The sequence below is a fragment of the Rhineura floridana genome, chromosome 8 (assembly GCF_030035675.1).
Source record: "Rhineura floridana isolate rRhiFlo1 chromosome 8, rRhiFlo1.hap2, whole genome shotgun sequence".
Taxonomy (NCBI): Eukaryota; Metazoa; Chordata; class Lepidosauria; order Squamata; family Rhineuridae; genus Rhineura; species Rhineura floridana.
Genome location: NC_084487.1, coordinates 50,581,100 through 50,605,227, shown reverse-complemented (window position 1 = coordinate 50,605,227; position 24,128 = coordinate 50,581,100). Strand labels below are relative to the sequence as shown.

The window sequence follows — 24,128 nt, the reverse complement described above, 5'->3', positions numbered from 1 at the left end:
TGCAAAGGCTTCCTAAAATAAAATTACTTTGAATGGTTGTTGTTAAAATGTTGCACACATGTTGTATTCAATAAAAAGACTTTATCTTCAGAGGTCACAAACAGTGCCATTATCCAGTTTACGTTGGCCAATCATGTAGGCTAAGTACTTACCAGGGAAAGTAAGAAGACAGCCACATGCTAATGATATCTTAAAGCTTTCAGTCCACCAGGGGTTCTTTGAATGACTATTACAATGCCTCCTTTGCAGTTTACAGCCTCTGACAGATTGAAAATATCTGAAGATCTCTCAGTGAGTATATGGCTTTCATAAGCATAACAGCTCCATATATTTGTGTGCTCCAAATGGTAGCTGTGGCATCAGTGTTACAGAATATTTAAACAACATAAACCAAACAACTGGACGTTTTAAAAATAATCTGCTAGAATTTCAGCACTGAATCACAAACATATCCACCTTACCTTTCAGACAGAAATTAAGGGACATCTTACAAAATCACAAGCAACCTGATCCTAAGTATGGAAGCAGGTACTTCTGAGTTCAAGGGGCACACACCTAAGTTATTGCGCATAAGACTGCAGACTTAATTTTCTTCCTATTATATACAAATAGTTTGCTATAATTGTACTTTGCTTAATTTCTTAAGTAATAAATCCTGGGGCTCAAGGCTGCCAACAGGTCATGCTGTCTGACCTCAAAGCCTGCCCTTTAATTTCAGATAAATGAGGAGGGGAAAGTATTCTGCACATGTTCAAAAGACTTCATTTCTTTATTATTATTATTATATGTCCTGGAATGAGTCCTGGCATTAAAAAAAAATTCCAATATACAAATGAACTTTGCATATCATTGCATGAATTCAGAATACAGAATGACTGCATTTTAACGGGACTCGATTACTGACTGATAAAAATGATGTAAATCCAAATGAAACACACAGACATCAAAATGGACAAAGGAAAAAATAGTAATAGCAGCAGCCTACACAAATGACTCCACGTTTTGGCCACATTGTGTTTTGTAGTTCAAAATAGGGGCGCTATACTATCAATAGGTTAAAAATCTTGTTGAATTCTGGCATTTTATGAACACATGAGGGCCTTTCATGTTGTTCTTGTAGCACTACAAATCTATAGTCAGTGCTATACCTGCACTAGCTCCAATACGATTGCAGTGGTGTATTATTCCATGCCCACATAATGCACGATGTTGGGGAAGAGGCTATTTTGCCACACAGGGTATAGGTTGTCTCCCTGCCTTGTAAAGCAGTGGTATAGCAGAGCAGGGACTGGCAGAGAGGAAGCCTTATATTTCACAGCAGGGACAATGATGCTGCTTATTTAACACCAGGGACAATGATGTAATATCCAGGGGTGCTACTTGCTAACCCTCTGCATGCCAAATAAAAAAGCTTTTCTCAGAGAGAAACCCTCCAAATAAGCTAAGCAGAGAAGAGATATGTTACATTAGCATGCATGGCTCAGGTTATACTGCCACTTTTAATTTAAAAGTCCCTTATTATTATGGCAAACATAAATGTCACAAGAGAGCCAGTGGTTAACATGTTGGACTACGACCTGGGAGACCAGGGTTGGAATCCCCACACAGCCATGAAGCTCACTGGGTGACCTCGGGCCAGTCACTGCCTCTCAGCCTCAGAGGAAGGCAATGGTAAACTCCCTCTGAATACCACTTACCATGAAAACCCTTATTCATAGGGTCACCGTAAGTCGGGATCGACTTGAAGGCAGGCCATTTCCATTTTCAAATGTCACAAAATACTAGTGAGTACGCTTTTGAGTCCATCAGAACTCTTCATCAGGCTAGAGGTTAAGCAAAGTGGAATCAGGGAATGAGGAAAAAAAATCTGTCTTGGTATTGATGCCACAATGTCCACATTGGTCAAAAACCCATTTTTGTGGGAAATAACATATAATTGGAGAGGCTGTGGGCAGAGAGGCTCTTACATACACATGTCTTGGGAATGTCTCAGGGTAATCTCATATTGGTCTTTGATTGTTGATGATGATGATATTTCCATTTATAGACCGCTCACTATCTGAAAGATCTCAAAGCGGTTTATAATAGAATACACAAGGTACAATAAAAACCATATCAAATTGATTTACAAAGCAAAAGACATGAACAATATATATGTACATAAACACAATATAAAAGTCAGAGTATTACAAGCAGTATAATATAAATAACAACCAACATAGCACAATACAACCATTCACCATCTAGTCCATGCAACCACTACCATCATTCACTACCTCAAACATATCAATCAACCACTCACACATTATGCAGATTATGGAGACACAAGGCTACATAAAGAATACAATGTTCAGATAACCAAGAGATTCACGTAACCATTTAGGATACTGGAAAATCTATAGCCTGATCCTATGCAGAGGCTTAAGCATGCCCAGCTCTGTATAGAATTACCCGCAGAAATCTCTTTTTTTGTGAGTTTTTTTTTTACTGTTAGATAAATAAATATAGTCACAAAGCAAAATGTGCAGAGGTAATCACAATTAGCCCCTTTGAATACATGGGGGGAGGATAATGAAACTACCATGTGCAAATCTGTGATCTCATTTATGTTGATGGCAGCCCAGATGGAAATAACAGTGAGCTGGAAATTGGTCGACAACCTTGACTTTCGCAGCATAGCTATATAGGCTCTGGAACATTGACATGGCAGAGAAGCTGATATTTTATTTAAGGCTGGCAAAGGGTAAGGTGAAGGCAACAGATTATTTTGCTGTGTGGCATTTGTTTGTCAAATACATCAAGAAACACAAATCAAAACTTGACATGTCAGAAACTTTTCTCAAATTCTGGGACAAACCTTGATACCCACCTGCAACAAGAAAACAAAGGGAAAGTTCATTAAGATAAATACATGCACCTTCAGAACACCTACTCTGGGGCCTATTTTGATGAGAATATCACTGGCAAGCCTCCTGCCGTCCACCCATTTGGTGGAGAGATGGGGGAGATCTGCTCTGGTAGAATGATATAAATGTCACTCTGTTGGCGGCAGGAGGCTGGCAATAGGAGAGATGCTACAGCCCAGTATAAGGGTGGGGATTGGATTGCAGCCTTAATGATTTATTGTAATTGGTGGTATTTTTGCTTTGTCATTTCTGGATATTTTGTCAATATGATATGTGGAATGGATTCTTGAATTTTGCTAATTGTTTATTCTTACGTTATATTTTAAATTATTATAGGATCAGTGTGCTTTTTTGTATATTTTGTCATTTCTACGGCCACCTTGAATACAGTAATGTAGAAAGCAGTATGCAAATTAAACATGAAATCAAATTAAGAAATGGCTTATATTAATGAAGCAGTGTCACGAACTAGGGTGTTCTTGTAGTTTGGCATATTATTCTGTTCACATAACTTGTACTTTATCTGAATGCAACTTATCTGTTATGTTGTTGGCAGGCTGTCAATATTTTTTTTTAACTCTTTGCTGGATAGTTTTAGAAGGGGCATGGCTATCGGGGTGTGGCAATGGGGCATGTGGAGCATGGCTCCAGGGATTGTCATGAAGAGTGCCTGCATTTCAGAATTTACCACTACATCACTATTTAAAAGGAGAAGATGTGGACTCCCATGGTGAAGAGGGGAAGTTCTTTAGAAAGAACTAAGGGCACAATCTAGTAGGAAGATATCCTGTACAGACCTCATTGAAATGAATGGGAGCATTACTGTGGTTTTCCAGAGCTCCCATTCATTTCATTGGGTCTTGTGGAGGTGTGTCCTCCTACAATTTGCCTTTTTTAAAAAGGGGGGGGAGGGAGAAAAAACAAACCAAATGTTTATGAATGGTGAAACATTGCTGCAGGGTGAGGCATAGCTAGCTTTCCTGTTGTTCAGTATGCTTTAGGAGCTCTCTCACATTTAACTTAAAGCCAGATCGGTACATAATAAGACCACACTCATCCATGATATGATCATGGAAGGTGCCGATTTGATGTGCATTACTGAGACCTGGGTGGGTGAGCTGGGAGGAGTTGATCTGTCCCAGCTTTGCCCACCCAGATACTCGGTGCAACATGAGCACAGGCTGCAGAGACGGGGGAGAAGGAGTTGCTGTGGTCTGAAGAACTTCCATTTCTGTCACGAGGAAGTCAGTCTGTCTTGGAGCAGGCTGTGAGGGCCTGCATCTGGTGTTGGGCAAAGGAGACAGTAAACAAGGGTTGCTGCTTGTATACTGTCCACCCTGCTGCCCGACAGCTTTTGAGCTGGTGGAGGCCATCTTGGCTGTGGTATTGGAGGAGCCCAGAACGATAGCCCTGGGTGATTTCAATGTACGTGCTAAGGCTGCCTCTACTGTTCCGGCTCGGGACTTCATGGCCTCCATGAGAACTATGAGGCTGTCTCAAGTTGTCACCGGCCCGACACATAGGGCAGCGCACGCCCTCGACTTGGTTTTTGCTCCAGATGGAGGAAGGGGTGGTCTGGAGATGTCAGCCCATTGTCATGGTCAGACCACTTCCTGTAAAGTTTAGACTTATGGCTCTGATCCTCCCCTGCAGAGGTGGTGGACCGATTAAGATGCTCCGGCCCCATAGACTAATGGAATCCAGAGGATTCCTGAATGCCCTGTGGGAGTTCCCAGTAGATAGAGCAGGTGACCCTGTTGAAGCCCTTGTCATGCTATGGAACAGCAAGGTGTGTCAGGTTCTTGACACAGTTGCCCCCAAGCACCTTCTCCAGCATTGTGAAGCCTGGTTTGCACCTTGGTACACCAGTGAGCTATGGGCCATGAAACAGGGTGTATGACTGCTAGTGCACATGTGGCAAAAGACGTGCTGTGAGGCTGATCGGGCACGAGTAAAACATCATAACCATACCTACTGTGAGGGCAGTGAAGAAGGTGCACTTCTTTGCCACCATCGCATCCTCAAGTAGCCATCCATTGGAGCTTTTCCGTATTGTCAGGGGTCTGTTGACATCATCTCCAGGAAATGCAGTTTTAGACCCTTCAGAGGGCCACTGTGAATAGTTTGCAAGGCACTTTGATGGTAAAATTGCTTGCCTCCGTAGCAATCTTGATGCCCCATCCACATCTACTGTAGTCCCCAGTGAGGTGTCCAGTGCAACGTCTGCTGCAACTTCTTGGGAACGGTTTTAGTTGATGTGGCCTGATGATGTAGACAAGGTGCTTGCGACGATGCAGCCAGCAATGTGTCCTCTTGACCCTTGTCTTTCTTGGCTTATTAAAGCTTGCCGAGGGGGGTTGACCAATTGGATCCAGGGTGTGATCAATGTATTGTTGTGGGAGGGAGTGGTTCCAGCTGCCCTGAAAGAGGCGGTGATCCGACTGCTCCTGAAAAGGCTCACCCTGGACACATTGGCTTGTGACAACTACCAACTGGTCCCAGGCTATGGTCTGAAGGCACATAAGGCCAGCTCCCTGCTGAAGCTAAGCAGGGTCAGTTCTGGTCAGTGCCTGGATGGGAGACTGCCTGGAAACCATATGTAAGCCACTTTGGGTTTCAATCATGAAAAGAAAGGTGGGGTATAAATGTAATAAATAAATAATAATAAATAAACTGGTTGCAAATACCCCCTTCTTAGGGAAGGTGATTGAGAGGGTTGTGGCACAGCAATTGCAAGTACTCTTGGATGAAACAGATTATATTGTTGCACACCTCCCCAATCTCTGAGCGGTGAGATCTCAGGGGTCCCTGCACTCATCCAGGGTTTGGTTTCCTTTGGGAAGAAGGTCAGTGGAGACTGCGGTGTCTTTATGAAATATGGTTTATTTATTTACATACATTCCAACCTGAGCTTAGGATGGAGGGGTTTATCAGCAGTCCAATATCCAGCTTTCCCATCAGTGTTACAGGAGGCACCCCAAATGTCATGGTGCAGAGAGCCAGTCTCTCTGCCTGTCTCCATTTCCCAGCAATTCTTCAGACCATTCTAAAAACACTCAAAGCACAAAATTCTGCTAGCTCCCAGGAGGGGGGGTGGAAGGCTCTCCTGAAGAGTTTCAATGACAAAAGGGTCTTCCTGGCCCATTCGCCAGTTGCTGGGCAACTGATAGACCCATATCCTACCTGGCCACTCTATTAGCTTAACAAAAGAGACTCATCTGACCAGCAGAGCAAGTTCCTCATTCCAAGGCATAGGATTCCAAATCAGAGGCTGGAAATGGGACCCACAGGGATCATCCATTCCAACCCCAAACTCACAACAATATTGACGCATTCCAGTCTGGGTTCAGGCCTGGTTATGGGACTGAATCGGCCTTGGTCACCCTGATGGACAACCTTTATCAGGAGAAGGACAGGGCAAGTGCGACCCTATTATTCTTTGATGATCTCTCAGTGACTTTTGATTCCATTGACCATGGTATCCTTCTGGACTGACTTGGCGAGATGTGTATTGGAGGCACTGTTTTACCTTCACCCTGTCTCCAGGGTGGTTTTCAGAGAATAGCATTGGGTGATTGTCTTTTGGCCCCCTGGCAGTTGTGCTTGGGGTGCCGCAGGGTATCTTGTCCCCCATGCTGTTTAACATCTATATGAAGCACCTGGGAGTGCTCATCAGAAGATTTGGGGTGAGGTGTCAGCAGTACCCTGATGATACCCAGCTCTGTTTCCATGTAATATCTGAATCAGGAGAGGCCGTGCAAGACCTGGACCAGTGCCTGGACTTGGTGGTGGGCTCGATGAGGACCAATAAACTGAGTCTGAATCTTAGCAAGATGGAGATGTTGTGGCTTGGCGATTCCCAAGTTCAGATAATTGGTCAGTTGCCTGCTTTGGATGGAGTTGTAGTGCCTCTGAAAGAGCAGTTCCTTAGTCTGTGGGTGCTCCTGGATCCTGGCTAAAGGCCCAGGTGTCCTCAGTGGCTAGGAGTGCCTTTTACCAGCTTTGGCTGATAAGACAGCTGTGACCGTTTCTGGACTGGGATAGCCTGACCACTGTTGTCTATGCACTGGTAACCTCCATGCTGGATTACTGTTATGTGCTCTATGTGGGGATACCCTTGAGGCTGGTCTGGAAGCTGCAGCAGAGTATCACCAACATGTAACCCGCTGCTGAAAGAATTGCACTGGCTATCTATTAGCTACCGGGGTAAGGTCAAGGCTCTAGTTTTGGTGTACAAAGCCCTATATAGCTTGGGACAAGGATACCTGAAAGACCGTCTTATCCCTTATATGCCCAGTCGATCACTGCACTCTGCAGGTGAGGACATCCTGCAGATACCATCTTATCAGGAGGCCGTTCCGCACAACGTAAGAAACGGACCTTTTGTGTGGTGGCACCTACCCTTTGGAATTCAGTCCCCTTAAATATTAGACAGGCGCCATCTCTGTTATCTTTTTGGCTCCTACTGAAGACCTTCCTCTTTCAACAAGCCTTTTAAGTTGAGACCTTATCCCAGTCTGCGTCTGTGTTGAAATTGCTTTTTAATATGTTTTTAAACCTTTTCTTTTTTAACAAAAGATATTTTAATGCTTTTTAAAAAATATTTTTACAGAGGTTTTGTTTTAATATATTTTAAAGTCTGTTTTTATGATGTTTTAAAGTGTTTTTAGGGCTTTTGTTTGCCCCCCTGGGCTCCTGCTGGGAGGAAGAGCGGGATATAAATAAAATAATAAATAAAATAAAATGAATAACTGAGTCATGAAATGACATAAGAATGGTGCAGCAGTAGGGAGGGTTTGACATGATGTCACCCAGGAATGGCATGGGTATTATCCAATAGTTGCTCATGAAACTCATGCAACAAAATTTGCAATAAGTATTTGCAATAAGAAGAGGCATACTGACTAGAAGAAACATACATTTTCCCAGAAACAAAATATTACAGCAGGAATGCTGAGAAAATATTATGTCTGATGCCCTACCTGTGGGAACAAAGTTGGATAATTACTGTGTAATCAAACAATAATACAAACTAGTCTTTCTCAGACTGTCCACATCCTTTATCTTATTTTTATTTATTCATTTATTACTGATTATGGAGGAGGATATACAGATGTTTTAGGGCCTGATTATCTTGTCACTTCACTGAGGCAAACTATTATTTAAGGTTTCAGTTCTATCCACATGTATTGGGGAGTAAGTCCCATTAAACACAACAGAGTGAATTTCCAATTAAATGTGTTCAGGATTACAATAAATGAAGCCAGTGAAATCTATTTCACTTTGGCCTTGTGCTGACAAAAATAAAGGGCTTAAGGAAGCCCATCAAAATGGCCACGTTTGGAATCTACACTTTATTACAAATCAGTCCTACAGCACTTTAAATATTCAGTGTGCTTAGCGACTTGATCCTATGAATGTTTATGAAGGAACAAGTTCTTGTTGTTATATGCCTTCAAGTCAATTACGACTTATGGCGACCCTATGAAACAGCAACCTCCAATAGCATCTGTTGTAAACCACCCTGTTCAGATCTTGTAAGTTCAGGTCTGTTGCTTCCTTTATAGAATCAATCCATCTCTTGTTTGGCCTTCCTCTTTTTCTATTCCCTTCTGTTTTCCCAGCATTATTGTCTTTTCTAGTGAATCCTGTCTTCTCATCATGTGTCCAAAGTGTGATAACCTCAGTTTCATCATTTTAGCTTCTAGTGATAGTTTTTGTTTAATTTGCTCTAACACCCAATTATTTGTCTTTTTCGCAGCCCATGGTATGAACAAAGCTCTCCTCCAACACATTTCAAATGAGTTGATTTTTCTCATATCTGCTTTTTTCACTGTCCAACTTTCACATCCATACATAGAGATCGGGAGTACTATGGTCTGAATGATCCTGGCTTTAGTGTTTAGTGATACAGCTTTGCATTTGAGGACCTTTTCTAGTTCTCTCATAGCTGCCCACCCCAATCCTAGCATTCTTCTGATTTCTTGACTATTGTCTCCATTTTGGTTAATGGCTGTGCCAAGGTATTAATATAATCCTTGACAAGTTCAATGTCCTCATTGTCAACTGTAAAGTTACATAAATCTTCTGTTGTCATTACTTTAGCCTTCTTGACGTTCAGCTGTAGTCCTGCTTTTGTGTTTTCCTCTTTAACTTTCATCAGCATTCGTTTCAAATCATTACTGGTTTCTGCCAGTAGAATGGTATCGTCTGCATATCTTAAATTATTGATATTTCTCCCTGTAATTGTCACACCTCCTTCATCTTGGTCCAATCCCGCTTTCAGTATATGTTCTGTGTACAGATTAAATAAATAGGGTGATAAAATACACCCATCTCACATCCATTCTGATTGTGAACCAATCGGTTTCTTCATATTCTGTCCTTACAGTAGCCTCTTGTCCAGAGTATAGGTTGTGCATTAGGACAATCAGATGCTGTGGCATCCCCATTTCTTTTAAAGCATTTCATATTTTTTCATGATCTACACAGTCAAAGGCTTGCTGTAATCTATAATGATTTCCTTCTGAAATTCCTTGGTGCATTCCATTATCCAACGTATGTTTGCAATGTGAACTCTGGTACCTCTTCCCTTTCTAAATCCAGCTTGAACATCTGGCATTTCTCGCTCCATATATGGTAAGAGCCTTCATTGTAGAATCTTGAGCATTACTTTACTTGCATGGGATATTAAGGCAATAGTTTGATAATTACTGCATTCCCTGGGATCCCCTTTCTTTGAAATTGGGATGTATATTGAACGCTTCCAATCTGTGGGCCGTTGTTTTATTTTCCGTATTTGTTGACAAATGTTTGTCTAAATTTGGACAGATTCAGTCTCAGTAACTTGTAGCAACTCTGTTGGTATGCCATCTGTTCCTGGTGATTTGTTTCTTCCAAGTATTTTAAGAGCAGCTTTGACCTCACATTCTAAAATTTCTGGTTCTTCATCATACGGTTCCTTCATGAATGAATCTGTCATCCTTGCATCTTTTTTATAGAGTTCTTCAGTGCATTGCTTCCATCTTCCTTTTATTTTATCTCAGTCAGTCAGTGTGCTCCCCTGTTGATCCAACATCTCTATTCTTGGTTGAAATTTCCCTTTAATTTCTCTAATCTTTTGGAATAGGGCTCTTGTTCTACCCTTTTGGTTGTTGTCTTCTATTTCTATACACTAACTACTGTAATAGTTCTCTTTGTCCCTATGTACTAGTCGCTGTATAGTTCTATTGTATGAATAAGTTCTACTGTATTTGTAGTCCCTGGCAGGTTCTTAAGGGCTAAAACAATTGAATGTGCAAAGATATAACAAATAATGTGTAAACTTTTTTTCATTTACAGAAGAAATCATAACACTAAACATAACACCATTTTATAAGGTTCTCAGCTCCCAAATAATTTAAAGATCATTCAAATATCTTTACAATCAAATGAGAGTTCTTTTCGTCAGTCTTAAGGAGATGAATCATTCTTTCCTGTTTCTGTGAATTGCAGTGTCAGCAAGGCCAAGGAAGTCCACAGCTTCAGCAAGGCACTATGATTAAAGAATACATACACAAATAACCTCCATTCAAATATGTTCCCCGTTCCCATCTCCACTTCTGTACAATACAGATATACATATGTACCTTAATCAAGGGCCAACTAAATAGCAGCTTACCAGCTGCCACACCCAGGGCAATGTTTCTGCTCCACACTTACTCTTTCTTCATCATTTACCCCTCCATAGGCTTGGTTTGCTCCTACTTAACCCTACCCACAAGACTAAACCAACTGAAACAAGACTGTGAGGGTTACACGTTCAATGGGCCTTCCTGGAAAATGTGCACCGGGTTGCAATTTTGTTTTTAAAAATCCTTTTTAGTCCATGAGTGATATAAGTCAGTGTTATTCTCCTTAAAGGAGTCTGAAGAAGAATTTGTCAAGGCCAGCCAGTGATTTTCGATGAGGTCTACACAGGTTTTGTATAAGGCAACACCTAGTTTCTAAATTGCATTATCTCTGTCTTTTATGTTGACATCACTGGCGCTACACCCTTTGAAAAGCTACGTCTGATCCGGCCAAGGGGCTGTGGCCTTACACATGTTTACACAGGCTGTTTCAGGTCAGGGCATACTCTGCTTTGTAGTCTGCAGCAGTACCTAGCTGAAGCCAATTTTGATTTGGCTGCAAATCAAAATTGTGTCCAGTGTTGAGGTATTAACCTTTATATGTCTGAAAAAACAAATACTGATGGTACTATTTGCAGCATCTAAACCAGCCTTTCCCAACCAGTGTGCCTCCAGATGTTGTTGGACTACAACTCCCATCAGCCTCAGCCAGCATTGCCAATGGTCAGGAAAGATGGGAATTGTGGTCCAACAACATCTGGAGGCACACTGGTTGGGAAAGGCTGATCTAAACTGTTGATATGGGTGCCAGGAAGATGTGAACTGCTGTCCAGTGGGGGAAGGGGAGAAGCAACAAGCTCAACATGCATTTAAAGGTGTTTTGTTTTAATATGTTTTTAAATATGTTTTAATATGTTTTAACATCTTTTGTTTTTAAGGTGTTTTAGAGTGCTTTTAGTGTTTTTGTTTGCTGCCCTGGGCTCCTTCTGGGAGGAAGAGTGGGATATACATTTAAAAAATAAGACAGTTTAAAAACATACTGAGCCTGGATGTGTGGAAAAGAGCGTCCCAATTGCAGACGCCACGTTTTCCCCCTTCCACCTATGGAAGTCAGTGGAGTGAGGCCGCAGTGAGTTTCTGTGCAAGAAGGAGAAGCAATACAAAAGGCGTATGTTTGGGGTACTGTTACTCTCCCTGTTCCTGCTGCTTCCAGGGTCTGGAAAGAAGGGCAAACAAGGGACATACTCAGACTATTGGCCCATCTAGCTCAGTATTGTCACACCAACTCTCCAAGGTTTCAGGCAGGGGTCTCTCCCAGTCCTATCTGGAAATGCTGGGGATTGAACCTGCGACCACATGCTCTACCACAGAGCAATGCCTTTTTCCTTTGAGGCACCTTCTGTTGACTTCCCTGCTCTGGTACAGGAATAGAAAGAGCAGAGGAGTGAGTGAGTTGGGGGCTCCTTCTGCCACCCCCCATCCCCCGTCTCGTTCTGTTGCTTCCAGCCGGCGTTCCTGGGAAAAGTTAGCCTATAACAACTCAACACCCTTTGATCAGATTCTCATCAGGTTTTTAGAATTTTGGGGCCAACTGAGAATTAATCTGAAAATGCCACGCTTTGCCGCGTTTGGCGAGACACCAGGCCACATCGCACAAAGGACAATACAGTAAAAGGCGCACCTCGGTGGCCTTCTGTAACGGTTTCAGGTGATCCTGGGTCGCACATCTTGGATCACAGGGTCCAGCCAATTGGTGTAGCAAAATATCTCGCTCTGAGCAAGTGTCCCCACTTGAATATAAGCTAAGAAGCTCTGACAAATGCGGTCAGGTCTCCGTCTCAGCCACGTAGCATCGTTGCGCGTTCCGTACAAAGGCGTACGAAACACCGGCAGCACCTTAAGCCGGGTTCTTTCTGCAGAACTACACTTCCCAGGAGGCAAAAGAGCCTTGCGCATGCGCGTTTCCCGTCTCCAGCATGGCTACGGTGCTGTCACGGGCGCTGAAGCTGCCAGGTAGGGGTCTTGGCTCGCAGTGCGTCGAACGCGGGTGTGAAGCGCGAGGAAGTGGCGGGGGGAGAGACAGGAATCCCCAGCGCATGAATTGCTGGGTCGCCCCAGCTCTGCGCTTGTTCATGGGGAGCGCATCCGGGTCTCAGCTGGGGAAGACACCAACACCCTCTCCTTTGCATCCGGGTCCCAGCAGGTGCCCCTCATCTCTGGCCATGAAGACGGACAGAGAGAGAGGCTAATTGCACGGAGTGGCGGTGGCGGTTGGTTATGTTTAAGGGGATGATGCGATGCCTAGGGAGGAGGGATAGCGAGAGGTTGCCATGATAATAAAGATTTGATCCAGCTTCTCTTGGGAGAGAAAGCGGCAAGGGGTCTGTCATGCCTGGAGGGAGAATGATTGGTCCTGGGGGGAATTGATGGGGGAAATTGTGAAAGTCAGAAGGGCAAAATCGATATTGTTCTGCTGGAGAGAAAGAAATGGGAGAGGGGTTGTAAAAGAAATGCTGTGAGTGTGTGGGTAATGTATGTTCCTCTAAGCTGCCTTCACTTTCTATCAAAAGTGTCAGTATCCATGTTTGCAAACACTGACCCTTCACCATGAATTACGTCTTTTTGGAAGTTAGATGTTGTGTGAGGAACTGATAGGGTCTGGAGGATACTCAAACCCAGTATCAGTTGGCGGTGTTGGGTGTATGTGTATGACCTGAGGCTTTTTTTGCGTCCTTTACTTAAACTTCAGGAGCTTTCCCTGTAATTAAACAGCTGCAGTTTTAAGCTTTTCATGGATGAGTCAGACAGCTTATCATGCCTTGTACAAAGGTTAATTAATAATACATTTCTTCTTGCATCATGGTGTATATTGCCTACTATTTTGTGCTCTTCCAGTCGGACCCCTTAATCTGTTTGTCGCCTTTTGCATTTTAATTGGTGCAGTGCACAGACAATGCGCTGAATCTGGACTAAGTTCACTGAAGTTAGATTCCATTTTAATCAGTGGATCTAGTTATTCATGACTAAAGTTATGTTCCATTGATTTTAATGGAAACTCGGTACAATTAATTTAGGCTGCAGTCCAATACATGTCTACTTAGAAGTAAGCTCCATTAGGTCCAATGGGGCTTACTCCCAGGAAAGTGTGTATTGGATTGCAGCCTTAGTCAGGATCCAGCCCGATTATTTAAGTTAATTGACATGTGAATTTCTACTCTTTTTAAGTAAACAAAAAGTAGGATATTTTCATAGTGTTCCAGAAACACTTCAGCATCCATCACCTTAGTCATCCAAACATACTGGTTTTCACAAACAATTTACACCTCAAATTCACATGTACATATTTATCTATTTTCCTCCTGCCACTCTCACCTACAGTGCCTTGCATACTGTTGATGCAATTTAAATCTTAAACAATAGTAGTATTTTTTAAAAAACATGAAATAACAGATGTTTATTATATGCCTACTTGTAGAGCAGTTGGTAATTTTTGAAGAAGCAGATATTTGAAAGGCGTAGACATAGCAAACAAAACCATTGGATTTTGGGGTAAACTAGATTTAGAGTGCTTGTCACAGTCAGAAGAATCTGAGGTGTGGGATAGAAATTGAATGCTGCACTTCAGTATTTGACTTCTTTTTTTCAACCATATGTAGCTTTGACATCTTAAACCTGGTGCTGGTTAAAAAAAAATTGAAAATATTTTTTCCGGCTATGGGACTTGTCATTTGTAAGACAAGAAGGGAAGCTGACTTAGAAGACACTAAATGTGACAAAAGTAAGAAGCCCAAGAAATAACCCTATCATCTCTTATGTGTGAATTTGGCTAATAACTTTGCTGCCTCAAACTGCTGCCCTACCTCCCTTATGTTTGGCCTGACATAATTATCCAACTTCCTGGCAAACAAGAACTTGGAAAAAAGGAGAAGTGGCACATTTCCATTGGCTTGCAGAGGCCATAAAATCACCCACAAGTCCCATCACAGCTGCTTCATGTGCTCCTTTCTATTTCATTAAAGAACAAAGTGTTCTTTGTATCCAACGCTGCCCTCTCCAATAGTTATCTATCTTCGTATTAAGGCTTACCAGTACACCCTTGCAATGTGTGTCCTACCTGTATTTTTCCCTTTGCCCAATGTACTCCTAAATCCTTCATAGCAATATATGAATTTAATAAGCTTTTAATTTTTAATTTCTAATTTTTAGGATTTTGATTATGTCTATATGGAATGTACTTGTGTTTGGTTGTAAGTCTCCCAGAGTGGCAGATTAACCTCTGCCAGATGGGCATGTAACAAATCTCATAAATAAATAAATAAATAAATTGGGAGGAGCATGTATTAGCAGGGGTGGGGAATCTCTGGCCTCCAGATGTTGCCATACTACAATTCCCATCAACCCTGACCATTGGCCATGCTCACTGTGGCCGACGGGAGCTGGAGTGCAAACTCCATGGGTCCCCTATACCTGCTGTTGTGCCCCCTCCCCTTTCCCACTGATTATCCAAAGCAAGGAAGAGAAACTGGCAGCTTTTTAAATTACAGTGAGGGATGACCTGCAGTTCAGTGCTGGAGTGGGAGTCTTCACAGCCTTCAAACAATGAATGAAACAATGAAAAGCAAAGGGAAGGCCTGTAAAAAGGTGGGGCATTTTGACAAGGAGATGGCTTTGCACTTTGCGTAAAGGTGTAGATGAGTGCCTTTCTGGTTCAATGACACAGGGATAGAGTGCTTTGTCTCTACAGATCATTTTTTGAACCTAAACTTCAAAAGTAGGAATGAACTGTCACTTCTGAAGGGTATTGTCCGGTAGGTGTCTGTGGTTTGCAATCACAGTACTTGTGACCACAATGAAAGCACTAGCTCGGGTGGCTGATGAGTGGGGAGAAGACAATTTTCTTAGCATAACAAAATATTAAGATTTGAATGCAGAGAAAATGCATTTTCTCCCCACTCACCACCATAGATGTACAGCTTTCAGCCAAGATATCTAGGTTCTCTGAAACATGATACAGTAGTCAGGCTCATCTTTTCAGCAGCCACATTTGTCGGGTTCTAGGTGAAATTGGCCACTCCTTGTCTTTCTTGCTTTCCTTTGATTGCTTCCCTAGGTGAAAGCAAGTTGAATTTGATGATGTTACCTTTGCTTGAGGAACGACAATAATTATTAACCATTTATTTCCACTGACAGAATTAGAAGTTAATATTCAGTTCATGTGAAAATGTATTGAGTAGGACCCACTCTGATTGAAGGAGCCCTTTCATCAGCAGAAGGATTCCTTCCACTGGATGAAGAGTCCTCCAGATGAAAGGAACCTTTGGATCTAACCCCATTACTGTTCAATGCCCCTTTTTCACTTTTAGTTCTTGACTTTAGCAGTAGTTAGTAGCAATGTAACCACTTGCTGGTTCTCCAAAAGACTGACAATGCAATCCTATACATATTTGAAGAACTTTTTAAAAAATATGCTGTGTTACAAGAATAATCCAGCAACATGTGTAAATACTGTGTTCTCTGCACTTGCTGAGTCATTTTGAAAGACTAGAAAAGTGTCCATATTTCTTCCAAGTTGCAATAAAACATTCATTTTTACCTTTATTTAATAATAAGTTATAAACACCTTATATCAAAAAGTGTAATTACAGGAATGTTTAATCCTGATGCCTAATCAGGAATAGGCCCCAATGAATCCCAGGTATGATGTAGCTTGATGTATTGCACTGCCTTTTCTTTCTTGTAGGGCAGGTGTGGGGAACCTTTGGCCCTCCAGATGTTTCTGAACAACAACTCCCATCAGCCCCAGCAAGCATGGCCTATGACTATGGATAATGGGAGTTGTAGTTCAGAAACATCTGGAGGGCCAAAGATTCCCTACATTTGCTGTAAGTTGTAGGCTTAGGGAGATTTAGATTTTTACATTTCTTTCCACTTGGCCTCTCCCACTGTCTTATAACCTTCCTCCACCTACCTTTTACATTTTAAATAATGAATGCAAATCCCCAGTTAAATGTGTTCCCTCTCACCATTCCTTTTGACGTATAATGAAATGAGAAAAAAAACCCATTGATTTGCATCCAGCCCAAACATGCCCCCCCTCAATTAAAAAAAATCCTCCAGCAACAGTATTAGATATGTGGGCACAAAAACAACCCCATACTTAAAAAAAAATTCTCATTGTGTTTTCAAAACTAGTATTTCACAAGGGGAAAAATGCTTCACAAATAAGTAAGGCAGTCGTATCTGTTCACCTGCTTGACAGAGTACTATCTTCATCCTTGCATATGCTTTCCCAACTTATCAAGGCAAGACAGTGTAACTCAAGTGAATTAAATTAGTCAGTGGATAAGGAATGGTCTGCACATGCAGCAGAATGAGATGGCAGAATAATGTGTAGTGCAGCACTTCGACATAGACTGGCCATTTAGGCATCAGACCAAAAAAAGAGGATAAATGAGGACACCGGTTTGCATATGTTTTGCATATGTTAATTTATATATATAGATGCAAATTTAGACATAATTACTGTAATTTAAATATAATTACAATACATCTCGCAACAGTAACCCGAGTGCCTGCTCACTCAGCTGTCCCAGTACTAACCATGAAGGCCTCTGATTCTCCTTTATTATATGGCTTATATGCCTCTTTTACCTTTAAATTGGACTTGCCTTCAAATAGAGGGCTGTTCTTTGTAAAAGCAAGACACATGGCTACCCTACTTCAAACTGCATACGTGATGAATGATCACTATGTGAAAAACGCCATGTGAGCACAAAAGTAACACAACTGGGCATTGGCTGGGTTGGAACACTTGTGTATGCCTTCTGTAATTCCCGAAAGGGTATCTCCTAGTATACCAGTTTTGAAGGGATGTATGGTTAGTCGATAAGGGATGTGCACATGGGTTAATTTTTCCACATACGATTTTTCAAAAGTGTGTTCTATTTTCATTTTTGACTTAGGGAGCAACCCCCCCCCCCGTAGAGGCACTGCTGCACCTTCAGCCCTGCAGGTGTATGGGGGGGGGAGGCAGATCATTGTGCCAGCACAACCATCAGGCCTAGATTGGCCCCAAGTGCAATCAGGAGATGGCAATGGGGCAGCTTGGGATCCAACGGATCCTGGGCCAATGCAGCCCTGCCCAAGAAAGCCCAGTTTCAGGGCTTTTTGATGGCTTTTTGATGGCTGCTGCTGGTGGGGATCCCACCTGTCTGATGGGCAGAAGGGGGAGCTCCATGCTAGCAGAATGATATTGGTTTCACTCCACAGACAGCAGGAGGCCAAGGGAGCCTAGCAGGGCCGGGGAGAGGGACTCCTCTGCCCAATCCAACCCCCTCCTCTGTTTGGTCAAACAGAGTTGGGTTCCTCTGAAATAATATGAGGTATTCCTTGGTAGTCCATGAAGCACTGGTTCTGGACTGCTGATGTGAACCAAATCTTTGAACTTTGGAATGTGTCATAAATCCAGACCCCATAGATCCCCTAGAAGAGCATTAAGCCTGCTGCTAGAGGAGCTGATGGAGACACTGACAGAATGCAATTGGAATGACATTTCTGAATTTGTAAGTGGTTATTAGAATTTTGGATTGGAACATTTACTCACTCTACATGAACTTGCAAATTAAAGAAAGGTATGAGTGAGTGTTCAGTCAGTACTAGTCTCTAGAATAATTTTCAGATACGTGTTCTGATTGATGCTGCCTTGTACAAACTCTTCGCTTCACTGGCACCTTAGGATTATTCCCGGCCTTCCCTCTGCCTCTCCCATTTCCCTCTTCCTCCTTGTAAGCAGCACCAGCTCACCTGCTGGGAAGCTAGTATAGCAGCTCCACTCTACCTGGAGAGCTGCTCCTGCCCACAATAATTCTCCCAGAGTTCCCCAAACTCTGTACCTCTCCTAATTTAGCCTGCTGCCCTCAGGTACCCTGAGACCAGGGTAGTAAACACACAAACAATAAAACAATCAAAACATCTAAAAACAATTCCAGTACAGAGGCAAACTGTGTAAGATCTATTTAAAAGGCTTATTAGAAGAGGAAAATCTTAAGTAGGCTCCAAAAAGACAACACCACCTGCGTAATATTTAATCAGAGGGAATTCCGAAGGGTAGGTGCCACAAGCACTAAAGGCCCAATTCCTATATTTTGTGGAGCGGACCTCCTGATAAGATGGTATCTGCAGGACACCCTCACCTGCAGAGCACAGTGAATGAACTTTCAGGTATCTTGGTCCCAAGCTGTGTAGGGGTTTGTACATCAAAACGTGAATGTAGCCCAGTTTCCAATTTGCATCCAATGCAATTCTTTAAGCAACGGTGTAACATGGTGGCGATATCCTGCTCCAGTGAGCAGCTGAGTTGCAGCATTTTGCACTAGCTGCAGTGTTCGGACTAACTTCGAGGGGAGCCCCACATAGAGCACATTGTAGTAATCCAACCTGGAGGTTACCAGTGACAGTTAAAAGGCTATCTCAGTCCAGGTGGTCATATCTGTCTTACCACCAAAGTAAAAGGCCCTCCTAGCCATGGAGGTCATCTGGGCTGCTAATGAGAAAGATGGATCCAAGAGTACCCCAAGACTACAAACCTGCTCTTTCAGGGGGAGCGTGACCTTCTCCAAAGCAAGCAACTGACCAGTTGTCCAGACTCTGGAGCCACCTACCCACAGTGCTTCAGTTTTGCCAGAGCCGGGTTTTGTCCGTGTACTGATGACACCTCACCCCAAATCTCCTAATGATCTCTCCCAATTGCTTAGTATAGATGTTAAATAGCAGTGGGGACAAATTGGTACCCCACATAAGAACATAAGAACATAAGAAGAGCCTGCTGGATCAGGCCAGTGGCCCATCTAGTCCAGCATCCTGTTCTCACAGTGGCCAACCAGGGACCTGGGGGAAGCCCGCAAGCAGGACCCGAGTGCAAGAACACTCTCCCCTCCTGAGGCTTCTGGCAACTGGTTTGCAGAAGCATGCTGCCTCTGACTAGGGTGGCAGAGCACAGCCATCACGGCTAGTAGCCATTGACAGCCCTGTCCTCCACAGCACAACTGCGAGGGGGAAGAAAAACAATCACTTAGTGCTATTCTCTGAAACTGATCCTGGAGATAGGACTGGAACCAATGTAAAACAGTGCCTCCCAAACCCACCTCAGTGAGGCAGCTCAAAAGCATACCGTGGTCAATTGTGTATCAAAAGCCACTGAGAGTTCAAATAGGAATAACGGGGTTGCACTCTCCCTGCCTTCTCCCCACCAAGGCTGATTCAGTCCCATAACCAGGCTTGAACCCAGACTGAAATGTGTCAGGATAACTGGTTTTATCCAAGAGTACTTGCAATTGTGCCACAACCATCTAAATCACAATGTTGTCCCATTGGCAGTGTTGAAATAAGATTCAACTGCAAGTCTGGTACAAATCTGTATATAGAAAGGCAGTGTGCAAAGAACATCTTGGGCCAGCCCTGAGCACTGGAGCTGCATCTGGTATCCTCACGCTGTTCTGTTATTGTGGAGCAACTGGGATACTCCTACTGAACCTATGCCAGGTGGCAAATGCCCCTTGAATTTTATACAGGAAGTTGGACAGTGCCAGTGCAGATCTTCAAGCACTGATATAATGTGCAGCAAACTCCTAATTTAATATCTCTGCATGACTGAGGAGAAAACCTAAGGCTGAGAAAAAGTTAAAATTGAAAAATTAAGCATTTGGAAAATCAGGATTTCTTCTTCACCTCTGTTGCATTCCAGGAAAACTGGCTATGTTAAAATCAGTAGAGTTGGTTGGGCAGAGATGCATGACATTTACAGTACATTAACATTAATGACTAGCTTGATGCCCTCAGAGTTGCCTAAGATTTAATGGTCAAATGGTGGACAGATAAACAACTTGAGATTCATGGAACGCATAACCAAACACAAAATGAAGATGCTGATTTCCGAGACCAGGAAATTACCATCTCATCTCTCTCTCACACATGCACACGGACACACATTCATAAAAGAGCCCTAACTGAGATGAACAGCTAGCCTAAATGAAAAGGAGGAGGTAGTTAAACACATTAAAAGGAAGAGGGGGTGGTTGTTGTTTTGTTGTCATCATGCTTTGCAAGTAGGTAAGGCATATTTTTGTTTTTGAGCAAAAAGATGGGCAAGAGGACAGAACTTTGGCGTGAGTAGGGTTAAGCATGAAATAACAGCACAGAGCTTCTGAGAACGGGAAGGCATTAGAGGGAATTAGATAAATTCTGTTTTATCTTGTTACCCTGGGGAAATAAACTGTTGAGCTCTGCCTATTCCTTCCCTTGCATTGACTCTTCAGAAACATAGAGGTCCTTTTGTCTTCCCTTTTCACTTCCATCCAACAAGGATGCCCATCACCTGAGAAATTGCCTCTCTGACATACGAATCCTTTTTAAGGGAATATCAACCATGATTATGGCCAGAAGTTTCTTACCTGCCAGTTTGGAAATTGCAGTTGTTACAGAATGCAGGAGCCAGATCACTGATGGGGAGGAGTTAGAGGTTTGATTATTTATTTATTTATTATTTATTTAATTTATTAGTCGCCCATCTGGCTGGTTGTCCAGCCACTCTGGGCGACGTACAAGATAAAACAATACATTAAAACATTAAAATGTAAAACCATAACAGTAAGAAACCTAACCCACCCCAAAAGCCTGCCTGAAGAGCCAGGTCTTCAAGGCCCGGCGGAAGCTTATCATAGAAGGGGCATGGCGGAGATCATTTGGGAGAGAGTTCCACAGGGTGGGGGCCACTATTGAAAAAGCCCTCTCTCTAGTCCTCACCAGTCTAGCTGTTTTAACCGGTGGGATCGAGAGAAGGTCTTCTGAGGCTGATCTTGTTGAGCGGCATCCCTGACGATGCTGGAGGCGCTCCTTCAGATAGACTGGGCTAAAACCGTATAGGGTTTTAAAGGTCAAAACCAACACCTTGAATTGGGCCCGGTAAACAACCGGTAGCCAGTGCAACTCCTTCAGCACTGGAGTGATGTGATCTTGCCGGCGGCTGCCTTTAATCAGACGAGCCGCCGCATTCTGTACCAGTTGCAGCTTCCGGACCGTTTTCAAGGGTAACCCCACGTAGAGCGCATTACAGTAGTCTAGGCGAGAGGTGACCAGGGCATGTACCACAGGTGGGAGCAGATGGTTGGGAAGGTAGGGGCACAGCCTCCGTATCAGATGGAGTTGATACAGCGCCGCCCAGCTCACAGCCAAGACTTGAGCCTCCATGGTCAGCTGGGAGTCAAGAATGACCCCCAGGCTGCGGACCTGGTCTTTCAGGGGCAAACGTACCCCATTGAGCACCAGGTCCACATCCCCCAGCCTTCCCTTGTCTCCCACAAACAGTACCTCGGTTTTGTCAGGGTTCAGCTTCAGCTTATTCCTTCCCATCCAGCCACTCACTGACTCCAGGCACTTGGACAGGGTTTCTACAGCCAACGTCGGTGAAGATTTAAATGAGAGATAGAGCTGCGTGTCATCCGCATACTGATGACATTGCAGCCCAAATCTTCTGATGATTGCCCCCAGCAGCTTTATATAGATGTTGAACAGCATCGGGGAGAGGATGGAACCCTGTGGCACCCCACAAGTGAGAGGCCAAGGATCCGAAACCTCATCCTCCAATGCCACTCTTTGGTACCTACCAGAAAGGAAGGAATGGAACCACTGCAATACAGTGCCCCCCATGCCTAACCTCTTCAGGCGGTCCAGGAGGATAATGTGGTCAACGGTATCGAAAGCCGCTGAGAGATCAAGGAGGACAAGGAAGGTGCATTCGCCCCTATCCCACGCCCTCCTCATATCATCAATTCTAGCATAACTGTGCTACCTGCCTGGATGTTTTTGAGCTCAATTCTGAGAGAGGTCCAGAGGGTGATGGTAAAGGAGACGGCCTAGTTTTGGCCCCTCTCACCTCTGGAATGCCCAGGGAGGGTCACCTAGGCCAGCACTAACATTGCTATATTTTCAGCACTAGGTTAAAAATATCTTCTTCTTCCAATCATTTGACAGTATGTGATATGCTGGTTGCTATACCTTTATTGTGGATTTGTGCTGTTGATAATGTTTTGTGCTGTTATGTTTTATGTTTGCCAGTTTTAACATTTTGTATGTTTTTAAACTGTTGTGAGTTACCAGGAGACCATCAAGTCACTGAACATATGAAGGAAAGAAATAATTTCTTCCCATCACTGAGAGCCAGTGTTGTGTAATGGTTAGAGTGTTGGACTAGGACCTGGGAGACCAGGGTTTCAATCCCCACTCAGCCATGAAGCTCACTGAGTGATCTTGGACCAGTCACTGTCTCCCAGCCTAACTACTCTTGCAGGGTTGTTGTGAGGGGAACAAATGGGGCAGGGAAAGAACCATGTATGCTTGGTCCTTGGAGAAAAGGTGGGATATAAATGTAACAATAAATAAATCTCTCGTCTTAGGCAAAAAGAGCCCAGACCTTGGGGAATACGACCCTCTCACTCAAGCTGATAGTGATGAGAGTGAAGATGACTTGGTGCTCAACTTGCAGAAGAATGGTGGAGTCAAAAATGGAAAGAGTCCTCTGGGGGAGGTGCAGGATGTGGACTCAGACATGGAGGTTGGGATGACAAAGCAGCACCTATCAGAGGGAATGGCAGAAGAATATCCCAGCGAGGCCACTAGTATCCTGGAGCAGAAGACAGCCAACTCCATGATGCCTTACTTGCGCACGGCTATCTTCTTGCTCACTGTGGTGGTCTCCATGATCCTCGTGCTGGTGTGTGCTTTCCTTATTCCTTGCCCTCCAAGAGATTTGCACAATACCTGGATCTGCAACTTGGGCCAGGAGGCAGGTAAGGGACTTCTGGAAGGGCACCATCTGCCCTGGTTCATGGAATGGGTGTCCTAGTGGATAAAGAGAATAAAGAGAACTGCTAGTGAATTGTCGCCCACCATCCATATGTAGGAGGCTAATGCCTATCGGTTGAGATGCCATTCCAGGCCCAGTAGACGATCAGTAAGTAAAAGAGGACATACAAACCTGTAACTAAAGAATGTTTTCAGTCAGTAAGTGAAATTGAGCCTTTCATTCTTCTTCCCACTGATGTAGTACATTGCTGTATTGGACAGCAGCATGGTGTAGTGGTTAGAGTGTCAGACTATGAGTGGGGAGACCCAGGTTTGAATCTCCACTCAACCATGAAGCTCATTGGGCAACCTTGGACCAGTCACTATCTCTTAGCCTAATTACCCTTACAGCGTTGTTGTGAGGATAAAAATGGGGATGGGAGGACCCATGTACATGGGAGAAGAAGAATTATGTACACCACCTTCAGTTCCTTGAAGAAAAGGCATAATATAAATCTAAATAAATAGAATAACAACGATTATCTCAGGCCCTCAGCCACAGTCGTGGCTCTCCATCTAATTTCAAAAGACCTCTGCAAGTGATCTGTTTGCCTTTCTGTAACCTGCTGGGCAGAGAGAGGGAAAAGGCAGTGGCCCTGTCACTGCCCCACCCACAGATGGCATGCGACACCTTACATATTACCCCTGAAGGAATGTGGACCTCAACAGAAAAAAAAGACTACCCACCCCTGCCCTCAATAATGGTCTCTGCATC

At 43.5% G+C, this 24,128-nt stretch overlaps 2 protein-coding genes across 3 annotated transcripts in view; both read left to right on the top strand.

Annotated features, from left to right (window-relative positions):
- LOC133390557 (uncharacterized) overlaps window positions 1-24,128 on the top strand; it is a 312,873-nt gene that overhangs the window by 241,165 nt on the left and 47,580 nt on the right. The gene's annotated exons all lie outside the window — the stretch shown is intronic.
- The window catches only part of FAM234B (family with sequence similarity 234 member B), a 36,751-nt gene continuing 24,995 nt past the window's right edge, over window positions 12,373-24,128 (top strand). Inside the window, exons 1-2 of one of the 2 annotated variants that reach the window (XM_061639367.1) lie at window positions 12,373-12,529; window positions 22,966-23,358. In XM_061639367.1, coding sequence (XP_061495351.1) covers window positions 12,493-12,529; window positions 22,966-23,358 — 430 coding nt within the window. In that variant the 5' untranslated portion in view covers window positions 12,373-12,492. The remainder of the gene's footprint in view (window positions 12,530-22,965; window positions 23,359-24,128) is intronic. The other variant, XM_061639366.1, reaches the window with a different exon arrangement.